This window comes from Microcaecilia unicolor, chromosome 7 (genome assembly GCF_901765095.1).
Source record: "Microcaecilia unicolor chromosome 7, aMicUni1.1, whole genome shotgun sequence".
In the NCBI taxonomy this organism is placed as follows: domain Eukaryota; kingdom Metazoa; phylum Chordata; class Amphibia; order Gymnophiona; family Siphonopidae; genus Microcaecilia; species Microcaecilia unicolor.
In genome coordinates, this window is record NC_044037.1 from 271,614,780 (window position 1) to 271,639,289 (window position 24,510).

General features: G+C 43.6%; 1 protein-coding gene and 1 long non-coding RNA gene across 2 annotated transcripts in view; one reads left to right on the forward strand and one right to left on the reverse strand.

Moving 5' to 3' along the window:
- Positions 1-209: 209 nt before the first annotated feature.
- Positions 210-6,842, reverse strand: LOC115473799. The gene is made up of 3 exons (XR_003942752.1): positions 6,793-6,842; positions 5,278-5,367; positions 210-442 (listed from the first exon to the last, which is right to left on the reverse strand). It is a non-coding gene; the product is annotated as an uncharacterized LOC115473799 (long non-coding RNA).
- An 11,311-nt stretch (positions 6,843-18,153) lies between these two features.
- Positions 18,154-24,510, forward strand: part of ACTR3 (actin related protein 3) — a 106,871-nt gene continuing 100,514 nt past the window's right edge. The window contains exon 1 of the mRNA XM_030209572.1: positions 18,154-18,400. Coding sequence (XP_030065432.1) covers positions 18,357-18,400 — 44 coding nt within the window. The 5' untranslated portion in view covers positions 18,154-18,356. The remainder of the gene's footprint in view (positions 18,401-24,510) is intronic.

Below are 24,510 nucleotides of genomic sequence, written 5' to 3' on the forward strand. Positions count from 1 at the left end.
TGTTTTTTTTAACTTGAAATTTTTATTGAACTTCAAAGTTGTACAAATGAGTAAAATACAGTATATCAGTAACAAAAAGAAACATATTGTAGAGAAACAACTTCAAATATATTTCATATAAATATCTCTATCCTCCCCCCCCCCCCATCCAGAGGAAATTAATTTGAAAAAAGACCCATATGGTCAAATAAATTGGGCATGCAACATGCTCAAACTCCATCATAAAGAGTCTAAATAACATTGCAAAGAGTTCCAGCATTTTTCAAACTTAAACAGTGTTCAATGTCATTGCGGTTAATTTTTTCATTAAGAGCACATATCGAAGTTTCTTGTGCCAGGTCTCAAGGCTAGGTATGCCTGATGACTTCCATTCAGAAGCTTTAGAACACCTCATTGCAATCAAGTTATTAGCTAGCACCTTCTGATGTTGGGGATCCATAACCTGCAAGCCCACTAAGATTAATCACAAACTCACAGTAAGCTGTATAGAGGAACCTATGATTTTGTATGTGGCAGTTCTAATCTGTTTCCAAAAGAGCATGTTACAGGTACGTAACCACCACATATATATGTAAGTACCATGTCCACCACATTCCTTCCAATATTTTGATATTACAGTAGGAATACATTTATGTAATTGAAATGGTGTCATATACCAGAGCAGTAAAACATTGAGATTGTTCTATTTAAGCTGTGCTGATACAGAAGTCTTATTAACCAACCTAATAGTATCAGTCCATTGTGCCTCATCTAAATGAAAATCTTCCCAATGTGTCATGCATTTGTTTTAAAAAGCCATATTTGTGGATTGCTCTACTTAACAGGAAAATCAATCCCCTAGATTCTAGCTTTTGTAGCCAGAGAATTTTAATACATTGAAGGGTCTACCCAATTCTTCCTTATAAGTGCCCCTCCGTAGGGCATGTCTGTACTGTAAATAGAAACAGAATTCAGTAGGACTAAGGGCAAATTCTTGCTTTAAATCAGCAAAGAACTTTAGGATATTTCCTTGATACAATTAATAAATACCGCAGAGGCCTCTATCTTCCCATCTCTTAATGCATGGTTTCATTCCCCTTGGACCCCTACCAAAAAGAACTGAGATAGAGGATAGGAGAAGATATCCATCCTGTCCCCACTAACGACAAGAGCAAATACCTCTAGAGCAGCATGATATGTTGGACAAAAGGATTGCCACTGGTAAGTCCATCTTTGCCCATTTATGGAAGCCAGTTAAGATCACATACTCTAATGTTTTTACCATAGAAATGTTCAATCTATGTAACTGGTTTTGCTTAAATTGATCTCTCCAGTCTCAAGCATGCCTCAACTGGGGGCTGCTTAGACACTCTGGGGCACTTCCCTTTGCCAATAAAGTCAACAAGCATATGTCATTTTTCAATGTTTCCCAGCCAATAGCAATCTGTAGGCCCTGGAAAAGATACAGTAACCTTGGTAAGATGTTCATTTTGATAATGGCTATCCTATTCATCCAGGAAAAGGGACTCCTGTTCCAGTCTCTGAGATCTTTAATTTTCTTTATTAAGGGAGCAGAGTTAAACTGGTATAGAGAATGCAAATCTCTAGACACCCTAATTCCTAGGTATTTCAGATGGGTCGAGACCCATTTGAAAGGAATATTCACCCTAGTCCTGTCCCATTCTGCCCCTTCTTTATTTATTTTTAGAGCTTCTGTCTTATCTAAATTGATTTTGAAACCTAACACTGCCTCATAGTTCATTTCCACAAGTATAACTGGTAAGGATAGGTGCAGTTTCAATACTGTAAGAATAACATTATCCGCAAATAGCAAACGTTTGTGTGACTGATGATGCACTGAGATGCCCCTTACATCTCCATTGTCTCTGGTTCATTGAGCAAATGGTTCCATGACCAGTGTGAACAAGAGGGGTGAGAGTGGACACCCTTGTCTAGTTCCTCTGCCCAAAGGAACCCACCATTGATTTTAATAGATGCTTCTGGATTAGCATATAACGTGGATATCCATTCTCTATATGTTTGACATATCCCCATTTTGTTCAATAACACAGACATAAATCCCCCAGTGGACATAGTTGACTGTCTTTTCAGCATCCACTACAATCAATGTTGAAGGAATATGTTCCGTTTGGGCTACCCAGATGGATAATAGCAAGAGTATTGAATATCATCATCTGATTACCAGGAACAAACCCTGCCTGGGCTAGGTGTAGTAATGATGGGAGATAAGATGCTAGTGTTTTTGCCAACATTTTTGCCAGTATTTTGAGTTCTACATTAATTAACAATATAGGGTGGTAGGAGCCACAACATGTGGCACTGTGTCCAGGTTTACATAAAATAACAATGCCCGCTGTGTTCATTGATACCAGAATTCTTGCCAGCTCCCCTAATAAATTAAACATTGTAGGCAGAAACCCCACTAATGAACCTGCAAACACTTTGTAAAAATGGTTGAAAAACCCATCAAGGGTGCCTTCTCATTAGATAATCCTGTAGTAACAAGGGTATGTCAGTAATTTACCACACATGTGGTAGGATGACATGGATAATGTAAATGTAATGGTATACACTCTGAAAATAATAAACCTATGTCCAAACAGCTTTCTAAGTTCTCCCTTTGTATATGTACTGATAGGTGATAAGAACCAGTAACTATAATAAAAGCAAAGAATTTATTTACATTAATATAATAACAGCAGTTGACTATTTATAAGGAATATGTAGAATTAAAATTATTTGGAAAAGAAAACTCAAAAATTAGCTGGAATAAACACACACTCCCTATTGGCAACTGCCTACTATTTATACTTGCAAGCAATTACAGAGTTTGACCATACAACCTGCATTTATTGACAGTGTAAGATGACGGAAGGAGCAGATGTTTGTCTTCTCAAAGCAGAGCTCACTCTGGAGGGCTCAGATCTTCGATGCGCTGAGCTGATAGAAGAACAGATGAAAGTCTGGCTCGGGTTAGTGCCATGGCAGGTGCTTTTTTTGTATCAATAATTTTTATATGACAAGTTCTTTTTTTTTCTAAGTAACACATCTCAAAGATTAGAAACATATCAAACATATAAAAGGCGAGTGTCGTACTCACTCGCAAATGCGCAGTACAGACTTCCCTCCCTGCCCCGCCCCTGCATCAATACGTGATGAGGGGGGCGGGACAGAGCGGGAAGTCTCTACTGTGCATGCCGCAGATGTACTCGCAACCGCTCCACCCTCCCCCTCCCCCCCGACGTCACTGCTACCGCTCCTCCCACCCGGAGTCGCCGCTGCCACCGCCGCCTCTCCACCCGGCCCGAGCACTGTCTTTCTTATTGAACTTACATCGCACCACGCAGACGCAGCAGGCACATCAGCAAAGCTGCCATTGGGACGGGCTTCCTCCTCTGCCTGTGTCCCGCCCTCGCCGCGTTACGTCACACGAGGGCGGGACACAGGCAGAGAAGGAAGCCCGTCCCAATGGCAGCTTTGCTGATGTGCCTGCTGCGTCTGCGTGGTGCGATGTAAGTTCAATAACAGACAATGCTCGGGCCGGGGGGGGGGGGCGGAGCAGCGGCGACCTCGGGGGGGGGGGGGCCTCGGAACCCCCCAATTCCAAAACTAGCCCGTTTACAAGGGCTCAACGGCTAGTCACTTATAAAGCCACATTATCCACTAAAAGTAATTTAAAAAAAAAGTAGCAGGAATAGTTAGTGCACTGGCCTAAGAACCTGGGGAACCGGATTCAATTCCCACTGCAGCTCCTTATGACTCGGGGCAAGTCATTTAACCCTGCATTGCCCCAAGTACAAAATAAATACTTGTATATCATACGTAAACTGCTTTGATTGTAACTACAGAAAGGCAGTATATCAGGTCCCATCCCCTCCTCATCTAGTACCCCAACAGCAAAGAAAACAAAATATAGGTCAACACTGTGGTTTATTTAGTGTCCCCCCATTTCCCAGTACCCTCCTTTACCCCTCAGCAGTTATTACATTAAGGTGGATCCATGCATACACACTCCATTAATTGTAAGGAATAACCCAAAAGGAAAAGTCCATTTGTATTTCATATTTGATAATCTCATAAAACAGGTCACTCCCCTAAATTCTCTCCCCTGCTGTAATATTATGGGCGATAAGTCCTGGAATAAGATTCTTTCTACCTGAAATCTTGGATACAAATTATAATGTCTCAAAGGCGACTGTCCTTTTTGGGGTCAAATACTCCTGTCCACCACTATGTTCAAGGCCTCTGTTTCCTGGGAGTCAGATGATTTCACAATTGTAGCAGAGGAGTGTGGTAGCCGTGTTAGTCCACTTTTCCATGTTTTATTTTGTTTGATTTCTATTGATAACCTTAAGAGTGGACTAACACGGCTACTACACTCCTCTACTTATCAATTATGCAGAATTATAATGGAGATTCAGCCCTGAGCTGCCATTACTGTCACTGACATCACTTCCTTCCCAGTCGCGCAATTTAACAGAAGTCAAGACCAAGAGGAGGATGTGGCCCAATGTGCAGCTGTGAACCATCTCTTGACTGCAGCAAGAAGGGAAGGAGGCATAGCCATTGCAACTGCCTGCACAGAATTCTGCACAGGTGGGGAATTTTGTGCAAATTATGCATTGTGCAGTTGCGCAAATTTCTCCTGGGAATACAGTTTAACCCTCCCTTAGATTTCCCACAAAGGATTTATATGCAAATTAGCTACAAAAAAATCTGTGGAAATCTGAGCTCATGTGCCGGTGAGAAAAAGAAAACTACATGCAAGGGGGCCATTTTGCAAAGGATTTTCCAAAGGGTGTCCTATGGATGTAAAAACAAACAAACGGCAGATGTGGCTTTTCTGCTTGTTTTGGATCATTCTACTTAAACCTCTGTAAAAACATTTGCAGGTTAAAACATTTGCAGGTTAAAACATTGGCCTCTTTGTTATTAGCTTTCAAACTTGTTCAGCAACCCAAGGAGAGTACTACAAAGAATAACCCTTTCAAGGTACCACAGTATGTTAGATCACTTTTTGCTTATTGCATACAGAATAATATTCCCTTTCCAACATTTTAAGAGTCAGCAGGAAAGAGAAACTAGAACCAGTGCTTGCTGGGTTTTGTCAAGAACTGAAGAAGAAGAAATGAGACTGTGAGGTCTCTCTGGATTATTAAGGGTAGGAGTAGCCTAGTGGTTAGAGTGGTTGCCACGCAGCACCCCTGTAATAAAAGGGCCCCTCAATATCTTCAGTGGTGCCAGAAGAATAAGAAGGCCTCTAGGATTGTAGTATACCTCACAATGTATGGAGTTCTGTTCGAATCCATCTCTTTTGCATCTGAACCACATTACATCAATTTACGTCATCAGTGGCTGCTGCGTTATCTGAAAATAACAAAGGGCCAGTTAAAAGCGATTATATTGAGGCTGTTTTTTAAATTCATATGTACATAATCCTATTTTGCTTCACAAAAATTCCTACTGGCCCTTCTGTTTAAATGTGCATTACCTGTCCCCCTCCCCCACATAATAGAGGGAATTCTATAAATGGCACTCAAAATTCAGTGCCAGAAAAAATGAGCACTAGGTGGAATTCTACAAAGGGCACATCCTTTATAAAAACTTGCTTAGTGACGATTCCAGCATCTAACTTTAAGTGACAGACTTATGCCTGCTGAAACCTGGTATAAATGCTGCTGCTCAAGTTAGGCGCACTTACCCAGCATTCTATAACAACGCATGTAAACTGTTGGAATGCCCCTACCATGGCTATGCTCCCTTTTGAGATATGCACTATGGGAGCTAGGTACCCTGTCTTATAGAATAGCACACAACCAGATGCGCATAAAAATTTTAAAGAGTGCTGGCACCCAATTATTGATGCTTAAGAGCTTATTAGCCAATTAATTTGCATGCACATCTTGACAGCATGCCCAAATTTGGGCACCATATATAGAATGGTGAAGGTATGATATAATGGTGCTCAAAGGCAATAAGCAGACAACTTTGTAGGTATATAGCACTTCCGTTCCACTTCACAAGTTCTAATCACATGCCCAAATCACTTTTTTCAACCTTCAAAGGATAGTGGCAAAGGAATAAGAAGCCAAATGGTACACAACTATAGACAGGATGAAGGTAGTGCACCTACTGCATATATCACAAAAATATTTATTGAGTAAACTGGAGTAAAACAACTCTACACAGCTGTGTTTCAGCTCATGCCTTCATCACAGATCACAAATATTGTAAAAGATAAAAACAGTATAAATATTAAAATTGCACAAAGAATAAAAATCAATGTAAATGGAAAATGGTATTTACTCCAGCGAAGAAGAACAAGTGGGGTATGTGCCCTTGGAAGTGGGAAGAGGGGCAAAGAGAAGCCCGCTATGTTGAGCCCTAGTTTGGGGGTGGGAAGCAGAAAAGCATCCTCAGTGATCAAAGCTGGGGCCAATTCTATTTAATATATTTCTAAATGACATTGAGGAAGGGTTAGGAGGAAAAGCAGATGACAGGAAGATTACAGAGTGGATAACCTGGAGGAAGTAAAAAAAATATGAGAAACGTTCTACAAAAATTAGAATAGTCTTAAGGACTGGCAGTTGAAATTATTGTGAAGAAGTGCAAAGTAATACACTTGGGCTGCAGAAATCCAAAGGAGACATACTAGATTGGAGATGAGAGACTGATAAGCACAACCCAGGAGAGGGACTTTGGGTTGACAAGATGGCGGTAGAAGCCAGAACGATGCTCGGCTGCATATAAAGAGGTATAACCAGCAGAAGAAAAGAGGTGTTGGGGCCTCACCAACAACTTGGACAGGGGCATCACTTGGAGTATTCAGATTTCAGTTTATTTTTGATATACTGTAAATCATATAAAACATACTTTTTAAAAATCTTTTTCAACAAAGACAAACATTGCTCAGGATGAGAAAACTGGTGTTAGCATAACAATAGCTAATCATACATATTAGATTAAATGTGATATGTATTATATTAGACATTATTAAACATGTCATAACAAACATTCGGGCCCTGTTTACAAAGGTGCACTAGCGTTTTTAGCGTTCACTAACCATGTAGATGCCCATAATATTCCTATGGGCATTTACACGGTTAGCGTGCACTAAAAACAATAATGCACATTTGTAAACAGGGCCCGAAATGAATAAGAAAAGAAAAAAGGGAAAAAGAAAATTACAGCACCATTCCATAAGTGTAGTGAAAGTCACACATTAGAGTTTGAACTATTATAAAAATCATCTAAAGGGGACCAGGTCTTCTGAGTATATATACTTCTAAGTGGTTAACATAGTTATTAAGGTAAAATGATGTCTTACCTGATAATTTTCTTTCCTTTAACGCAGCAGGTGAATCCAGGAACTAGTGGGTTAAGTCCGCCTACCAGTAGGTGGAGATAGAGATAAACAAACTAAAGGCAGTGATGCCAGACGGCCAGCCCCTTCCTCAGTTAGTATGTCATTCGTAAGCATTTGCCAAAGCCAAAAATATGAAACCAATAACAACCAGAAACCATCCTCACTATGAAAAACAGAGAACCAAATAAGAACTTCGAAATAACTGCAACTTGATCCACAAATTGGAATTTTTTCCATGTTCCCATATCTGTCTGAACTCTGCAAAACAGAACCCGGAAGGAAAAAATAGCCACACTGTGTGGAAAATGAAAAAAACGTCAGCTGAACTAGGGGGGGATCCTGGATTCATCTGCTGCGTTAAAGGAAAGAAAATTATCAGGTAAGACATAAATTTACCTTCCTTGTCACTTGCAGCAGATGAATCCAGGAACTAGTGGGATGTACCAAAGCATTCCTTAAGTAGGGTGGAAAGCCAACACTCCCGCCCCAAAATTCGCATCCTCCTGAACAGACACATCTAGCCTGTAATGCTTCGCAAAAGTATGACGGGACGCCCAAGTAGCCGCCCGACAAATCTCTTCCAGAGATAAGGCCAATGCCTCCGCCCAAGAAGCTGTCTGTGCCTGAGTAGACTGAGCCTTCAGGGCCACTGGAGACACCCGCCCTTGTAGCAGATACGCCGCTCCAATGGCTTCCCTAATCCAGCGAGCAATGAGAGCCTTAGAAGCCACCTCACCTGTTTTCAATCCCGACAAGAGCACAAAGAGATGATCCGAGCGTCGAAACTCGTTAGAGATCTGCAAGCACCGAAACGTAGCGAGGCAAACTCCACCGGATAATCCTCTCTTCAAAAAGACGGAAGATAAACCGCCTGATTGACATGGAAAGCCGAAACCACTTTAGGTAGAAAGGACGGCACCGTCCGGATCGACACCCCTGCTTCAGAAACCTGCAAAAAAGGATCTCTGGAAGACAAAGCCTGAATTTCAGAAATCCTCCTAGCCGAAGCAATGTCCACCAAAAACACTGTCGTAAGTGTTAGATCCTTCTCAGAAACCTTATTCAACGGCTCAAACGGTGGGACCTGGAGGGCTCGCAGTACTACATTCAAATGCCACGCCAGGCATGGCTGCTGCAGAGGAGGCCGAAGCAGAAGAGCCCCGTGTAGGAAATGGACCACATCAGAGTGAGCTGCTAAAGGGGAACCGTCCAGTTTGCCCCTAAAACAAGCTAGCGCGGCCACCTGCACTCAAAGGGAATTATATGCCAATCCCTTTTGAAGAACATCCTGAAGGAACTCCAGAATAACCGGAATGTCTGCCCAAAAAGGCGATTCAGAACGCAAAGCACACCATACCGAGAAAGTTTTCCACACTATCGCGTGTACTCTGCTGAAGTAGACTGCTTCCGTGCCCCCAAAAGAGTGGCAATGACTGGTCCTGAAAATCCCTTCTTCCTCAGCTGCCGCCTCTCAATAGCCAGGCTGTAAGACCAAAGTGGGAGGGATTTTTCATCTGAACTGGCCCGTGATGCAGCAGATCGGGATTCACCGGAAGTCTCAGTGGTGGCTCTGAGAGTGCTTGAATGAGAACCGCATAACACGGCCTTCGCGGCCAGTCTGGGGCCACTAAAACGACCGAGCCCCGATGCCGCCCTACGCGGCAAAGAACTCTCCCTATCAGAGGTCATGAAGGAAAAACATACAGTAGCTGTTGTTCCGGCCATGGCTGGAGAAGAGCGTCCAATCCTGCGGATCCTGGCTGCCGTTTGCGGCTGAAGAACTGGGGAACTTTGGCATTGCAAGCCATGGCCATGAGATCCATTACTGGTCTTCCCAACGTTGAGAGATCAACCGAAAAGCCGAGTCCAACAGCGTCCATTCCACTGCGTCCAAAAGAGTTCGGCTGAGAAAATCCGCTTGAACATTGTCTTGACCCGCAATGTGCGCTACCGACAGACTCTGAACATGCGCTTCTGCCCATACTAGAAGACGAGACGCTTCCACTGCCAAGGGAAGACTGCGAGTGCCCCCTTGCCGATTGATGTAAGTCACCGTCGTGGTGTTATTCGAGAATACACGAACCGCCTGCCCCTGCAGAAGGTCCTGAAAACTCTGCAGTGCATTCACGACTGCTCGCAACTCCAGACGATTTATCAGCCAAGTCGCTTTGAGAGGGGTCCATGATCCCTGGGCTACTCGATGAAGACAATGGGCTCCCCAGCCCGCAAGGCTGGCATCCGTCACGACTACCACCCAATTGGGAGCCGCCAGAGTAACACCCTTCTGCAAACTGGCTGACTGGAGCCACCATGCGAGACTGTCCCGGGCCCGGCTTGACCAAGGAAGGCGTCGTTGATAATCCAGTGACGTCGGCGACCATCTGCTCAAAAGGAAATTCTGAAGAGGCTGCATGTGAACCCTTGCCCATGGAACAACTTCCAAGGTCACCATCATGGAACCGAGGAGCTGAACATAGCCCCACACTTGGGGAGCGCGACGACTCAATAAGGTCCGTACCTGAGAAAACAATTTGATCCTTCGCCCCTCAGGGAGAAACACCTTCCCCTGCTTCGTATCGAATTGCACTCCAAGATACTCCAAACTCTGAGTAGGAACCAGATGACTCTTGTCCATATTGACCACCCAACCTAAGGATTACAACACCGCAATCACTTGGTCAGTGACCACTCAACTCTCCTCTGCTGTCATGGCCCGAATCAGCCAGTCATCGAGATATGGATGCACTCGAATCCCCTCCTTCCGCAGGAACGCCGCCACCACCACCATGACCTTGGAAAATTGCGTGGGGCAGTGGCCATTCTGAAAGGAAGGGCCTGAAACTGAAAATGCTGACCCAGCACCGCAAATCTGAGAAATCTCTGATGGGGCTGTCAAATGGGAATGTGCAGGTAAGCTTCCCTCAAATCGAGAGCTGTCAAAAACTCGTCTGGTTGAATAGCAGCAATAACTGCCCTTAATATCTCCATGCGGAAGTGACGAACCCGCAAAAACTGGTTTACTTTTCTGAGATCGAGAATAGGCTGAAAAGCCCCTCCCTTCTTTGGAACCACAAAGAAGATGGAGTACCGACCTGTGCGCCTTTTGAGAGGAGGAACAGGCACGATAGCCCCTATCCTTAGTAGGTCTCACAAACACTGCAGAACCGCTGTCCTCTTGGCTCGCGATACACAGCGGGACTCCAGAAAAAAGTCTGTGACGGGAGAGAAGAATTCTAGCTTGTAACCTTCTTGCACCACATCGAGGACCCACTGGTCCAAAGTAATTCTGGCCCACTCTGGAAGAAACAGAGAAAGCCAACCACCAATCTGCTCTCCTTCCGAGTAGACCTGCGCCCCATCATTGGGACGCCCGAGAAGGAGCCCCCTGACAAGAAGGGGGTCCAGCCGGATGCTTCTCGTTGCAAAAGGAAGAACGCTGCCCAAAACAACGCTGAAAGGCTGCATTGGACCGCCCCAGGCAATACCATCGTGTCTCTCTGAAACGTGACCTCGAGGCATCCCTCTGTTCCGGGGCAGAGGGAGCTGCAGCGAAGTTAGCGAAGTCAACAAACTCAGCTGACAGGCGCGTGCTGCGGCACCCCCCCAGCGGCGTGCACCCGGGGCGGACCGCCCCCACCGCCCCCCCCCCCTTGGTACGCCACTGCTTTCAGCCCCCCATCCGGATCCGCCCACTGGGCCAAAATCAACTCTTCAATAGCTTCATGTACCGGAAAGGCCTTAGAAGGTCGTCTGGTACTAGCCATCTTGGGGTTGACCGCCTGAGAAGCCACAACCTCAGGATCCTCTATATTCAGGGCTTCCAGCACCTGAGAGATAAAGGAGGACAACTCCTCCTTATGGAAAATCCCCACGGCGGAAGAGTCTTCCAGTTGGTCAGTGAGGACACCGTCCTCCACATCCTTTACCCCCGTCTGCTCTGAGAGAGCCACCACGGAGGAAGCTGCAGGCGACCGTATGCAGGACTCCTCCTCAGACCCCAAAGAAAGCCTAGGCTTTTTAAGGGAGGAGAAATCCTCTGGGGAAAAAACCCAAAATCTCTTGGTTACCCTCAGACCCCCTGAGAGAATCAAAGGCCGAACCTGTCGCAGCCGCGTGAGGGGGGGGGGGCAAGGCCCTTTTCAACAAAAATGCCTGATGGAGTAGCAAAATAAACTCTGGTGAAAACCCCTCCCCCGCAACGGAGGAGGTCGCAGCCATGGCACCTGCACCACCGCCCTCAGTTCCTGATAGCCCCCCCCCCCCCGACTCCCCTACCAGCGGAGAAGCTTTGCCCCAAACCGCTACCGGAGCCGGCTCCGCAACTGATTGCAAAATGGCGCGAGAATCGCCAAGCTCTGGGTGGGAAAGCACGCTCTCAGGGGGACCACCGCTCTGTCGAGTCCTGCCAAATCAGCGCGCTGCAAAGGCCCGCCGCCGAACGCCTTTTCCCGCATCGGGAACAGCGTTTTACCACCTCCACTGCCATCGCCTGTAACTGAATAGGAACCCAGCAGGACTTACCCTGGACCGGGAAAGCATGGGAACTGACAGCTGAGCCGAAGAAAAAAACTCTCCGACTCCACTTCTAGGCAGGCTCAGACAAGCAGGCAACTGAAAACAGGACTCGGACAGCAGTAACACAAACCTGCTCTCAGCAAAAACACACTTCCCTGTGCTTCTCTGTTTCTCTTTTAAATAAATTCTATGGTTCTTTTTTTTTTTTTTTTTAGTGAGGCGGCAGAAACAAACAGGGAAGGAAAGGAACAGCAAAAGCCTGTTCAGAGGGAATTTGAGGTGCAGCAGAGACCCAGCAACTGCGTATACTGCCAAAGGGGACACTACCAGTCCGCGACCCCCGGCTCAAACTGGCCACAGACCCAGGAGCTGGAGAAAAAGCTGTCCAGTACCTGCTGAGATAGAGACATACTAACTGAGGAAGGAGCTGGCCGTCTGGCATCACTGCCTTTAGTTTGTTTATCTCTGTTTCCACCTGCTGGTAGGTGGACTTAACTCACTAGTTCCTGGATTCATCTGCTGCAAGTGACAAGGAAAAGGGAAATACAATTACATTAAAATATAAATAAGGCAAACAGAAGTATATATACTTCTAAGTGGTTAACATAGTATTGAAAAGGGAAATACAATTAAATTAAAATACAAACAAGGCAAACAGGGAAGACAAACCCAAACAAACACATAGAAAAGGGACACACAGCAAGGATAAGAATTAAACTAAATTACAAAGCTGCAAATAAACAAGTAAAGGGGAAAGTGGGTGTACATAAAAACATAAAGGTGTTCTACAACAAGCGAGCATAGAAATGTGGAAAGAATAAAGCAAAAGTCAGGTTATAGGGAATATTAAAGAGGTAAGTCTTAAGAGCAATTTTAAATTTCTGGTAGGATAATTAAGCCCTAAGGGGGGCTGGCAGCGAGTTCCAAAGGGGCAGGTCAACAACACTAAAATAGGAATGACAAATAGTATCAAGCCAGATAAGACAAAATTAAGACACAGTAAGATGACACTGGCTTGAGGAATGAAGGAAACGAGAAGGAACATACAGAATAAGAAGACTGAAGAGAAAGGAAGGTGAGCCAGTATGGATGGTTTGATGTGCAGTAATTAAATATTTAAAAGTCATATGGAGGACGCAGGAAGCTAGTGATCAGAGATGAGAAGAGGGGTTACATGATCAAACTACTTCTTGTTAAGTGGTGTTCTGAATTAACTGAAGTCTGCAGAGTAGGATAGATGGGAAAAAACATGGTAAAGGGAATTACAGTAATCTATTTTAGATATAACTAGTGACAAGGAAAACCGAAGGAAGACACTTCAATGATTGGTCGTTATGACATGAATTTGTCGCAGGGTGAGGAAGAACGTCTTTACAGCATTAGAAATTTGTGTGCGAAAAGACAGAGCTGCATCAAATGTAACAAAGTCCTTGAAAGGGACACTAATACCATTAATAGCCGGAGATGGATATGATGAAGCTGGGAACTACATGGAAAAAATGGCTTTGGCTTTGGAAGGATTCAGTTTCATATGATGCATGCTAAGCCAATCTGTGATTTTAGTGAGATGTAAAGAGACACTAGTCGTAACATTAGGTGAAGAGGAGTCTAGTGGAACCAAAATCTGAGTATCATCAGCATAAATAAGTGAAACCCAAAGACTGGATCAAAAGAGCAAATAGTGAAAGAATAGGGCCAAGAATTGATCCTTGTTTAATTTTGGAGGCCATACCTTGCTAAGGGTGTAAAAATATTTGAAGTGGTTCAAAGAAAAGTGACAAAAACGATATGGAGTTTGGACCAAAAGACGTATGAGAAGGAACTGAATATGTATATCCTAGAGCAGTGGTTCTCAACCCAGTCCTCAGGACACGCCTAGCCAGTCAGATTTTCTGGATACCCACAATAAATATGCAAGAGATAATTTTGTATACAATGGAGGTAGGGCATGCAAAATTTTCTCATGCATATTCATGGTGGGTATCCTGAAAACCCAGCTGGCTAGGTGTGTCCCGAGGACTGGGTCGAGAACCTCTGCCCTAGAGGAAAGGAGGGATGGGTGATATGATACAGACTTTTAAATATTTGACTCTAAAATAAAAGAGAATTTAGATTTGATATATAATTGGGATCTACATCACAAATTACAATTAAATAGAAGCAAATCTACATTGTTATTAATAGGGGAAACTGCTGATAAATGGCTCTCCCAACCATTTAGTGCTAATACAGAAACATAACTTTTAAGTATCTGCTCAGATCTTGAAGTTATATAGTAGATAATCTACTTACAATGCAAGCTCAGGTGAATAAAATAGTAGTACTCTTTCATGTTATTGAGAAAACTTAGAACAATTAGGAAGTACTTTGAGGGACTTACTGTCCAATCTTTTTTATTTCCACAAATTGATTATTCCAATTTTGTTTATTTGGGATGTTGAAAGGCTTATCTAAAAAAGCTTCAAAAATGCAAATACAGCAGCTAGAGTGATATTCTCAACTCATAAATATCAGAGAGTTACTCCAGTTTTTTTTTATTGCATTGGTTGCCAATTGAGGCTAGAATGGAATTTAAAGCTTGCATGTTTGTATACAAAATTATTTTGCATTGTCAGGTTCCTGCCTACTTGATCCCACTTTTTAACTTAATGAAGAGAGGTGAAGTTTATTGTTTAAGAAATCAGATGGTCTTATCTTTTCCTTCTGTTTCTAGAATTACATTGAAGAAATATTTTTCATCTTCAATTTCATATTAGGGGGGGTCAAGATTTGGAAGTCACTTCCATCTAGTGTTAGGACAGTGAGTAGTTATTGCTCATTCAGGGATCCTGTTACCAAGCAGCGGTAAAAGGGGCCCTGTGGTGGCATCAGTGCGGGTTTGGTGTACGCCGAGGCTGCCTTTTACTGCCGGCAGTAAAATGTGTTTTCCGGTAAAAGGAAGGAAATGACTGTGCACTAAGCAATGGGATTGGTGGCCATTGGAGGAATGGCCTAGTGGTTAGGGTGGTGGACCTTGGTCCTGGGGAACTGAGTTCAATTCCCACTTCAGGCACAGGCAGCTCCTTGTGATTCTGGGCAAGTCACTTAACCCTCCATTGCCCCATGTAAGCCACATTGAGCCCACCATGAGTGGGAAAGCGCAGGGTACAAACATAATAAAATAAAAAATAAATTTCCTGAGGGAGCCCTTCAGACTCTGGTGGTAGCACCAGAAACAACACATGGTGGGAACCCAGCAGAAGAGCCAAATTGCCATGTGATTTGATAAAGGGGACACTCAGTAAGGCAGTCAAAACTTTTTTTTATTTCAAAAACATTTACTTTTAACTAATTTTAGATATTATATTGTATATTTAATTTAGAATGACTACTATCTACATTGTACTCTCTACAAATCCTTTCATGCTGTGATCCGCAAAGAACCTATTATTGGATGTCTGCAGAATATAACATTTTTTTAATGTAATTAACATACAAACAAATCTTTTACAGAGAAAGGGAAGAAGAGGATATGAATTGAGGTTGCAGGGGGTCAATTTAGGACTAATGTAAGCAGTGGCATAGCCACAGGTGGGCTTGGGTGGGCCAGGGCCCACCCATTTATGGCTCAGGCCCACCCAACAGTAGCACATGTTTAGTGGTAACTGGTGGGAATCCCAAGCTCTGCCAGCTGAAGATTTCCCCTTGATGGTAACAAACATGCTACTCTCCACAACACTGGCACCTGTGCATGTTCAGTTTTCAGTGCATGCTTGCTGCCAAGGTGGAAAGAAGTGTTTTCCCACCAGCTGAGATAATTTTTTTTTTTTGGGGGGGGGGGAGAACACTTGGTGCCCACCCAATTCTTGCCCAGGCCCACCCAAAATCTGTTGTCTGGCTACGCCCCTGAATGTAAGGATGTACTTATTCACAGAGAGGGTGGTGTATGCCTGGAATGCCCTCCCGATGAAGGTGGTGGAGACAAAAATGGTGACGGAATTCAAAAATACGTGGGATAGACACAAAGGATCCCTGAATAGAAAGAGGATATTATCAAGTCAAAACTTAACACATCAACATCTATAAGTTCAATGCACAGGAGTTGTGCTTAAATGGCAGATCCAACAATAGGGAAGCCAATACCGGACAGACTTCTATGGTCTGTGTCCCGTGTATGACAAGACAGATCAGGATGGGCTGGAGTGGTTTTCAATGGCAACTGCAGTAGCTGGGAAGTAGGACCAGTACAGGGTAGACGTTTTTTTTTTTTTTTTACAGTCTGAGCCCTGAAAATGGCAAGGATGGATTAGGAGCCAAGTATGTGTATTTTATACCACATTCATGTCATATGAGTGTGGGACTTGTACATCTCAGTGGGAGAGGGGAAAACATTGTATAATAGAACTTTAGTGAGTAAAATGTAATCATAGTATTGGATTCTTGGTTCAATAATGCATTGATAATGAATGTGACTGTTGGGCAGACTGGGTGGACCATGTGGGTCTTGATCTGTGTCGTTTACGATGTTACTATGTGTTGAGTTGAAGGTCAGAGTAAGTAAAAAGGTTTATCTGTATCCTGTATCTTTTGGAGTTTTTGCAAGCAGACATTACATCAAGATAAGCAAAGTTCAGGCCTCCTAATCTAGGAACTTCAGCCCCTGGGTGAGGAAAGTGGTTAGATTTTATTCATGAGGTTGACCCCAGCCCTGATTAGCAGCTTGCATTTTATTTTTTTTTCACTGCAGTTGTGCTAGGTTTTATTGTAGCTCATGAATATGAAAACAAGGAGGGAGTCCCTTTAAAGAGTAAAAATAAGGACATATATTAATGTAATCCCCCATTATAATGTGGGTTGCTAAAATCATCATAATAGTCTTGGAGGCCACCCTTGTAAGTCTTGGTGGCCATTTTGAAGAGCGATCCGGCAGCAGGCAGGCAACACTGGGGATCTTTCCTGCCTGCCCTGAAGAATTAACTGGACAACCTGGGTGGCTGGAGGGGGGGCAGGGGGAGAGGAGGGTCGCTGGACATGGGTGGCTGGAGGGGGCAGGGGGAGAGGAGGGTTGCTGGACATGGGTGGACGGAGGGGGGAGAGAGGAGAGTCGCTGGACATGGGCGGCTGGAGGGAGGGGGGCAGGGGAGAGAGGAGGGTCGCTGGACATGGGTGGTTGAAGGGGGGGCCAGGGGAGAGAGGAGGTGTGTCTCTGAGAGGGGTTACCCGGCGGTACCGGTAGTCTTGAGTCCGGTTGTCTTTCTGCTTCGATGAAGTTCTGTGTGTGAATCTGTGTCCGGGCACGCGGGTTGCGCTATTCTTTGAGTCCGTTGGTGTGCCTCGTGCTGCTATTGTGTGGTTGGTCAGTGCTGCTTGTGACGAACCAGGGCGCACGCTAACGTCAGGACAGGAGATGGATACAGCGTTACAGGCAGCACGAACCCTAGAAACGCTTCACTGCCACGGAGTCAGCTTCAGAACATTGGAGGTGCTTTTTATTATAGTTGATGTACAGTTTCACCTGTCCTTCATCCATCCCTTTGGGATAGTAATAATCCAAGGCAACTCTTGGTATTCCTGATTACAATCCAAATCCTTCAGGGGCTGTCCTCCTTCCAGCGAAGCACTTCTTGAACCGTACCCTAGCCTTGAACAGGCTTCCCCTGTTCTGGTTCTTGCTTCCTGGCTAGGTTCCGTTTACCCACCCAGAGCTCAACATACCCTTTCACAGTTGTAGGGGCAGCAGCCACTCCTAAATTCAGTCTTTTATTCAACATCTTCTCTATTGCAATAACATAAAATATGCCAGCATACTTATCTTTGTCAGACACACATCATCCCTGAACAAACTGAAGCTCATGTGCTTCACAAGAAAATCGTTTATAAATTTCCAAGAAGGAAGTGACTAACGATTTTTCAGAGTTTTACCCTTCCCCACCTCCTGGGCTGTTCTGTGTTGACGAGCCTTTGAAAATGGGAAGAGAATGTATAAACTTTTCTCAAGTTTTCAAGATGTTAAAATGAAATAACTCTTGATACATGTTTAGCAACAGTAATGATAAAAAAAAAAAAAAAGTCTTTAAAAAATCTCATCCTCGCGCACCACACAATCGTTAAACCACTAAACCTTCCCCCGCCCTCGCTCCCTCCCTCCCTCCTCTAGTAGCGGCGCAGCTCACTCAGCTGAGCAAGGAAGGGGGCGGAGTCGGCCGACGCACGGCGTGATTGACAGGTGATAGCGGCCGTCGATTGCTTTGGGCGGGGAGCGAGTGCGCGGCCATCTTGGCCCTCGGCACCTCCCTCTCTCTTCCCCCCCACCCCCTTGTGTGTCGGCGCGGAAGTGGAAAGTTGGCAGGCCGGGAGAGGTCCAAGGCTGGGGTTCCGCCTTTGAATGGTTAGATAGCGCCGTGTCGCTGGGAAAGGGGGGAACGCCTTCCACAGTCTCTCGTCGTGTGCGTTTGTCGCGTTCTGCTGGCAGGAGGAGAAGGACGACACGGCGACGATGGCGGGGAGGCTGCCGGCTTGTGTGGTGGACTGCGGCACGGGGTAAGGCAGCGCTTCTTGACAGCTTGGTTGCCGGCCGCGCGCAGCCTTCAGGTTTCAGGGCGTGTTGCTGCTGGGGTTCGCTTTAACAGAGGGGCGCTGCGATTTTTCGCCCGGGGGGGGGGAATCCTCCGCTTTAGCTTGGGGGTAGCGGCGGGTTGTTTTGCAGTTGCCCTAAGAAAATGGATTTTTGGGGTCTGCTAGGGAAGGGTTCACCATGTTCTCTCCACATCATGCTTACTGTGCACGCTTGGTATATCTGTGAATTTCCGATAGACCCTTTGAGGGGGGTCGGGTGGGGAAAATCGTACCCGAGAAAGAGACAGTGGAATATTTAATAGGCATCTGTGAATGTGTGTGTGTGGGTGAAATACTTCTCTAAAAATGTGCCCTCACTGAGCAAGCGCAGAGGAACTTCCTAGTTTTTGTCAAAGCCTCTTCCTGCTTTGGTGCTTTTATACCTTATAAGGCAGTTTCTGCTTGCAAACCTGAACGGATTTTTAACTAAAATTGGGGAGACACCTGATAACTAATGCATGGTGTGTGTGCATGCATGCATTCAAGTATGTACATGAATATATAGAGAGAGCGAGCTTGCTAGCTATCACGTTATTAATAGGAACTGTACTAGGCCAGTTTTAAGTGTGGTCATTTGTCGTTGTGAAACCTCAGCCTACTTCAGTAGGTAAGTAGAGCTGCAGATAACCCTGGAAGGAATCAACGCCTCTGCTCAAGGTTGCTTTTCCTCTAGCCTTCTTCATATACCTAGTTTCAAAACAAGGTTGTGGTGCTGAGCCATTTCAGTCTTTTAGATACCGTCACACCACTGAGGTGGTTGGGGCGGTAACTACCCTGCCTTGTAAATTACAACCCTCTCCTCTCCACCTAGGTCATCTTGGATGTGCAGAAAGCAATTTCACCACACTTTTTTTTTTTTAGTAGTTGATATATTCAATGTATGGTTTCCAGCCTTCGTTTATCGCATTCCTCTTTGAATTCCACCGCTGCTTTTTTTCTTCTCCGCCACCTCTTCCAAGAGGGCGTTCTAGGGATCCTCTATCGTCTGATGGGGCAGTGCTGCATTCAGGCAAAAGTGACAGATTCTGAAACATTGGTGGTTACACCTACTTCCCCGCACACAAACTCCCTACCTCCAACAGTCATTTTATATTTAGCTTCTGTTTAGTCAATCAGTCGATCCCTCGTTCTAACATTTTGAGGTGTGCTGGTGCACATGTCTTCAGGAAAGCCTTGATGATGGTCATTCAAAATAGTGTAGTATACAAAATTAAACTATGTGAAATAAGTTTTATCCTCATCTCTTGCACAAGACCTTCCTTGTTTGCTACCAGGTTTTAATGGTTTTTCCATGATTTGACTAGTAAGTCCCAATTTTATGTGGGTAGGCTTCATATGTTGCGACCTTTCTCTTGCTCTTAATAAATTTTTCTTGTTGGATTCTATAGCTTATTAATTTTAATAAAATTTTATGGCCTTAATTATTACTTTCCTCTTCTGAGAGGCACAACAAAGTGCATTTTTGAAAATGGCTTGATCAGTTTTTTTTTTAAGCTTAAGCTGGGATAGATGCAAAAACATAGGCCTTGTGGCTTGAGCAGTGTTTTTGTTTTTTAAAGATTTCTTAAGCAGGGATAGATGCAAAACCATTGGCTTTAGAAAAATTTCTTGACTTCTGATATTGTTTTTTCTTTGGTCAAATGTGTTCTCTTGTTACTGTGCTGAAAACTTGGGCATCAAGGAATATTTGTAATTTACTTTGTGCTAGGCTGTGTGTGTGTGTGTGTGGGGGGGGGTTCGTTCATTTTTGCTTTTTTTTATTTTTTTTTCTTCGCTCTCCTATTTTATAGCTTCTCTTCCTTTTCTCAAGCCTTTTGTTGAAAGTAAAATTGAAACCTGTGGACGAGCCCCTAAAAAGGAGTAATTCTGCTGTTTTTTTGGGGGGTGGGGGGAATGATCTAGTATTTGATCTTTGAGACCACCATTTTCTCTTTACATTGTTTAATTTTCTACCCATGTTCATGCCATTTCAATTAATATTGTGCTAATAGCAGGACATTTTAAAATATATATTTCTCACTGTTAACTTTTATAAACCTTATCTGGACTTAGAGGCTGACCCAAGACTGTGACCAAAATGGAATATGAACCAGTGAGAGCCGCTGGTGATTGTCAGAGCCCACAGTAGCCAAGCCAAAATATAATATAAATAATGAAAGACCATACACAAGAGTAGCCATACTGGGTCAGACCAACGGTCCATCTAGCCCAGTATCCCCGTTTCCAACAGGGGCCAGGCCACAAGTACCTGGCAGAAACCCAAATCATGGCAACATTCCATGCTACAAATCCCAGGGCAAGCTGTTGCTTCTCCATGTCTGGCTCAATAGCAGACTATACTTTTCCTCCAGGAACTTGTCCAAACCTTTTTTTAAACCTAGATACGCTAACCACTGTTATCACATCCTCCATAAGAACAAGGTGAACATGATGAATACCTCAATAGCATTAATGTACAGGAGGTGAGCCTTTTTCAAATGAAGGAAAACTCTGGAATGAGAGGGCATACGATGAAGTTAAGAGGAAATAGACTTAGGAGGAATCTAAGAAAATATTCTTTCACAGAAAGGATGGTGGATACTTGGAATAGCCTTCCAGTGGAGACGAGGACTGTGTCAGAATTTAAGAAAGCATGGGAGAGGCATATGGGATCCCTTAGGAGAAGGAAGAGGTAGTAGCTACTGAGGATGGGCAGACTGGATGGGCCATTTGGCCGTTACGTGCCATCATGTTTCTATGTGGGAGATGACAGGCACTCATACAGAGCTGGAGCCAGAACTCATGTTGCTTAACCTGATCCCACATGAGATGGATAATATGGGTAGATTGGTACAAATGGGGGCAGCAGCAGTAAGAATGTTTAAAAAAAAACCCTACACTGGAAGGATAAAGATCTTATTGGATTGAAGGGAATGTTGCATAGGTTGAAATGAAGGTTGAATGAAGTGAATACGGTCACTACTTAATAGTGGCAGAGAGTGACACATGACACACACCTTTAAAGCTATATAGGCCTTGTACAGTACCTGGCAGGAAATGAAACATTGAAATGAACTAGGATTGAGGGGAAAGGGGAGGTCAGTTAAGGTTGTGAGGCATACATAGGGTTCTATAGGAGATAGTTTATGGGATTGAGATGGATGCCATCTGAAGCACAGGTCCCTGAAAGCACTTGCAGTCCCAACGCATAAACCACCAGGATTCTTTCAGTCCAGACAAACAGGGTGAACAAACAATTATGTTTATTCTCTTAAAAATATTGAGCAGAGGAACAAAGTAGTGCAAATAGCAAACAATAACAGGTAACTGACATATGGATCAATTATAACACTAACTAAACATATGTATACTGTCTAAACAGTACCTGTGAAGATTACAACATATAATTCACCAAACATCAGCTAAGACTGAAGCAACAGCCAGCAACAACTGCTGGGTAATTTCAAACTCCAGGCTAGTCAGAGGCCGGTCAACAAGTTTTAAAAGTATACTGCTCACAGTACTGTAGATTCACTTCTTCATTGAGTGAAACTAAAAGAGGGCATGCACTTTTCTATAACAGTTTTAACATAAAACGTGCACCACCTTCTGGCCAAACTAGAGAAATGCACTTCAAGTTAATAAAGGCAATTTTACAGGTTTAAAACACACTGTTCTGTCACTATTCAGTACCGTCTTTTCTCACTGCTATGGTAACAGATCTTTTAAAAGAAGGCATCAGTAGCTAAATGGTGCTCCTGCTTTTTGATGTATCGGCAGCATTTGATATAGTGGACCATGACGTGTTACTATTAAAAAATGGGATAGCTATCTCATATACTATTCTCAACTGGTTTGGGGACATGCTAATTAAATAGGAGGTACTGTGTAGTTACAAATGGAGATCAATCACTTGATTGGCATCTGCCATGTGGAGTCCCTCAGTCTTCCCTCACTCCCATTTTGTTTTATGTATGTAAAGTTCTTAAAGTTCTGTAGACTATTTGAAAGAGGTAAAAAAAAACCCTATGATCTTATGAGGTGACAACTTTGTTCTGGTTCCTGTTCAATGCACTATAAATCAGTTACTTACCTGCAGGAGGTGTTGTCTGAGGACAGCAGGCCTATGTTTACTTCCAAGCAAAATTTGCCTCCCCACACATGAGGACCTCAGCTAATGAAAACAAAGCCACAGTGCTTTTACATGAGCTGACATTGCACCACACTCGGAGTGATAGTGTCATTACTCCACAGAGGATAATTCCTAAGGAGACTTATCCTAAATTCATAGGTTTAAATTTCTGCTAAACTTTTGTATCTAAAACATTTATTTGGAGAACTGTACCATATAAACTATTGTGCAAGATTGTAACTCCATTACTTACAATTTAAAAAAAGATAAAGTAGCCCCCCCCGGACTCCCTTATAATCTTTGGTGATGTAGTCAGGGCAGGAGTGATGCGCCAGTTGTGGCAGCCATTTTGAGAGCAGAGCCTGAATGGGCAGGAGTAACTGGGGATCACTCATGCCCCAACTACATTCCTAGACCACTGGGTGGGCCTAGGATGGGCGGGGGAGGGATCCAGGAGGAGGGGCAACTTTTTTTTTTTGGGGGGGGGGTGAGGATGGAGGAAGATAAAACAGGACAAAGCACAAATTTTCGGCCTCCACTGAAAACACATGGTCATTTTGGGCCAAAACAAAAAACATGGCCAAAAATTTAAATAAAAATAACAGCAAGGATGACTAAGAACAAGAGCCAGACAATGTGAAAATCAGACGAATCTTGGATGCTAATAAACATGAGCCGTGTTTCAGCCTACAAGGCCTGCCTCAGGAGTCTTCAAAGAACGTGAACCAGAAAATCCATCTGGTATAAAGTACTGCAAATATTTAAAACGCACTATAGATGTGGGGTGTCTGTATGCTCAGCCTATAATCAGGAACACTGGAATAAAGTCTGGCTTTAAGTGGTAACCCTATGTTAGCTTTGTTCATCCAAATGCTATGACCAGTCATTGCATTTGGCAGATCGAGACTAACATAGGGGTACCACTTAAGCAGTGGTTCACAAACCTAGTCCTAGAGGCACCCCAAAAAACAACAAGGCAAACGATCTGCAAAATCCAATATGGAAAAAGAAGCCATCAGATCAATATAACATCAGAAAGATTTTATTGAAGACACCGCATGTAAACAAATTGCCCGACATAGGCCGTGTTTCGCCCACGAAGGGCTGTGTCAGGGGCTACAATAAACAGATTGAATTATGATAAATAAAACATCAAATTTAAAATATAAAAACAACATACTTAAAATATAAAAACAACATACCACCATAGTTTCTCATATATTCATGAACAAATAGATAATGTATAAGGTATAAAATGATAATAAAATGTTACACATACATGTATGTAAAATCTAACCATGAATAAATAAGTATGTGGTGTACATAGAAAGGACCACTTAATACAAATAAATTAATAAATCATCCCATCACAAAAAACGCATTATGTATTTAAAAATTGTATATATATAAACATGTATACGATTCCCAACATATATATAATTAATATCTACTACTACTACTACTTAACACTTCTAAAGCACTACTAGGGTTACGCAGCGCTGTATAGTTTAACAAAGAAGGACAGTCCCTGCTCAAAGGAGCTTACAATCTTCCTCCACTGCATGCAAATCTCTCTCATGCCTATTCATTCTGGATACACTGAAAACCTGGCTGGTGTGCTTCTAGGACCAGGTTTGGGAACCACTGACTTAAAGCCATCAGAATTTTTACCGGCGTTCCTGATTATAGACTGAGCATACTGGTACGCCGTGGCCTACGGTGTGGTGTTAAAACATTTGCAGTACTTAATACCAGACATATTTTCTGGTTCAAATCCTTTGAAGACTCCTGATGCAGGCCTTGTATGCTGAAACACAGCTCGTGATGAGTCTTGAATGCTAATAAACTTCTGATTTTCACAGCGTCTGGCTACTGTTCTTAGTTACCCTTGCTATATTTTTGTTTGTCTTTACGATTGTGAGGG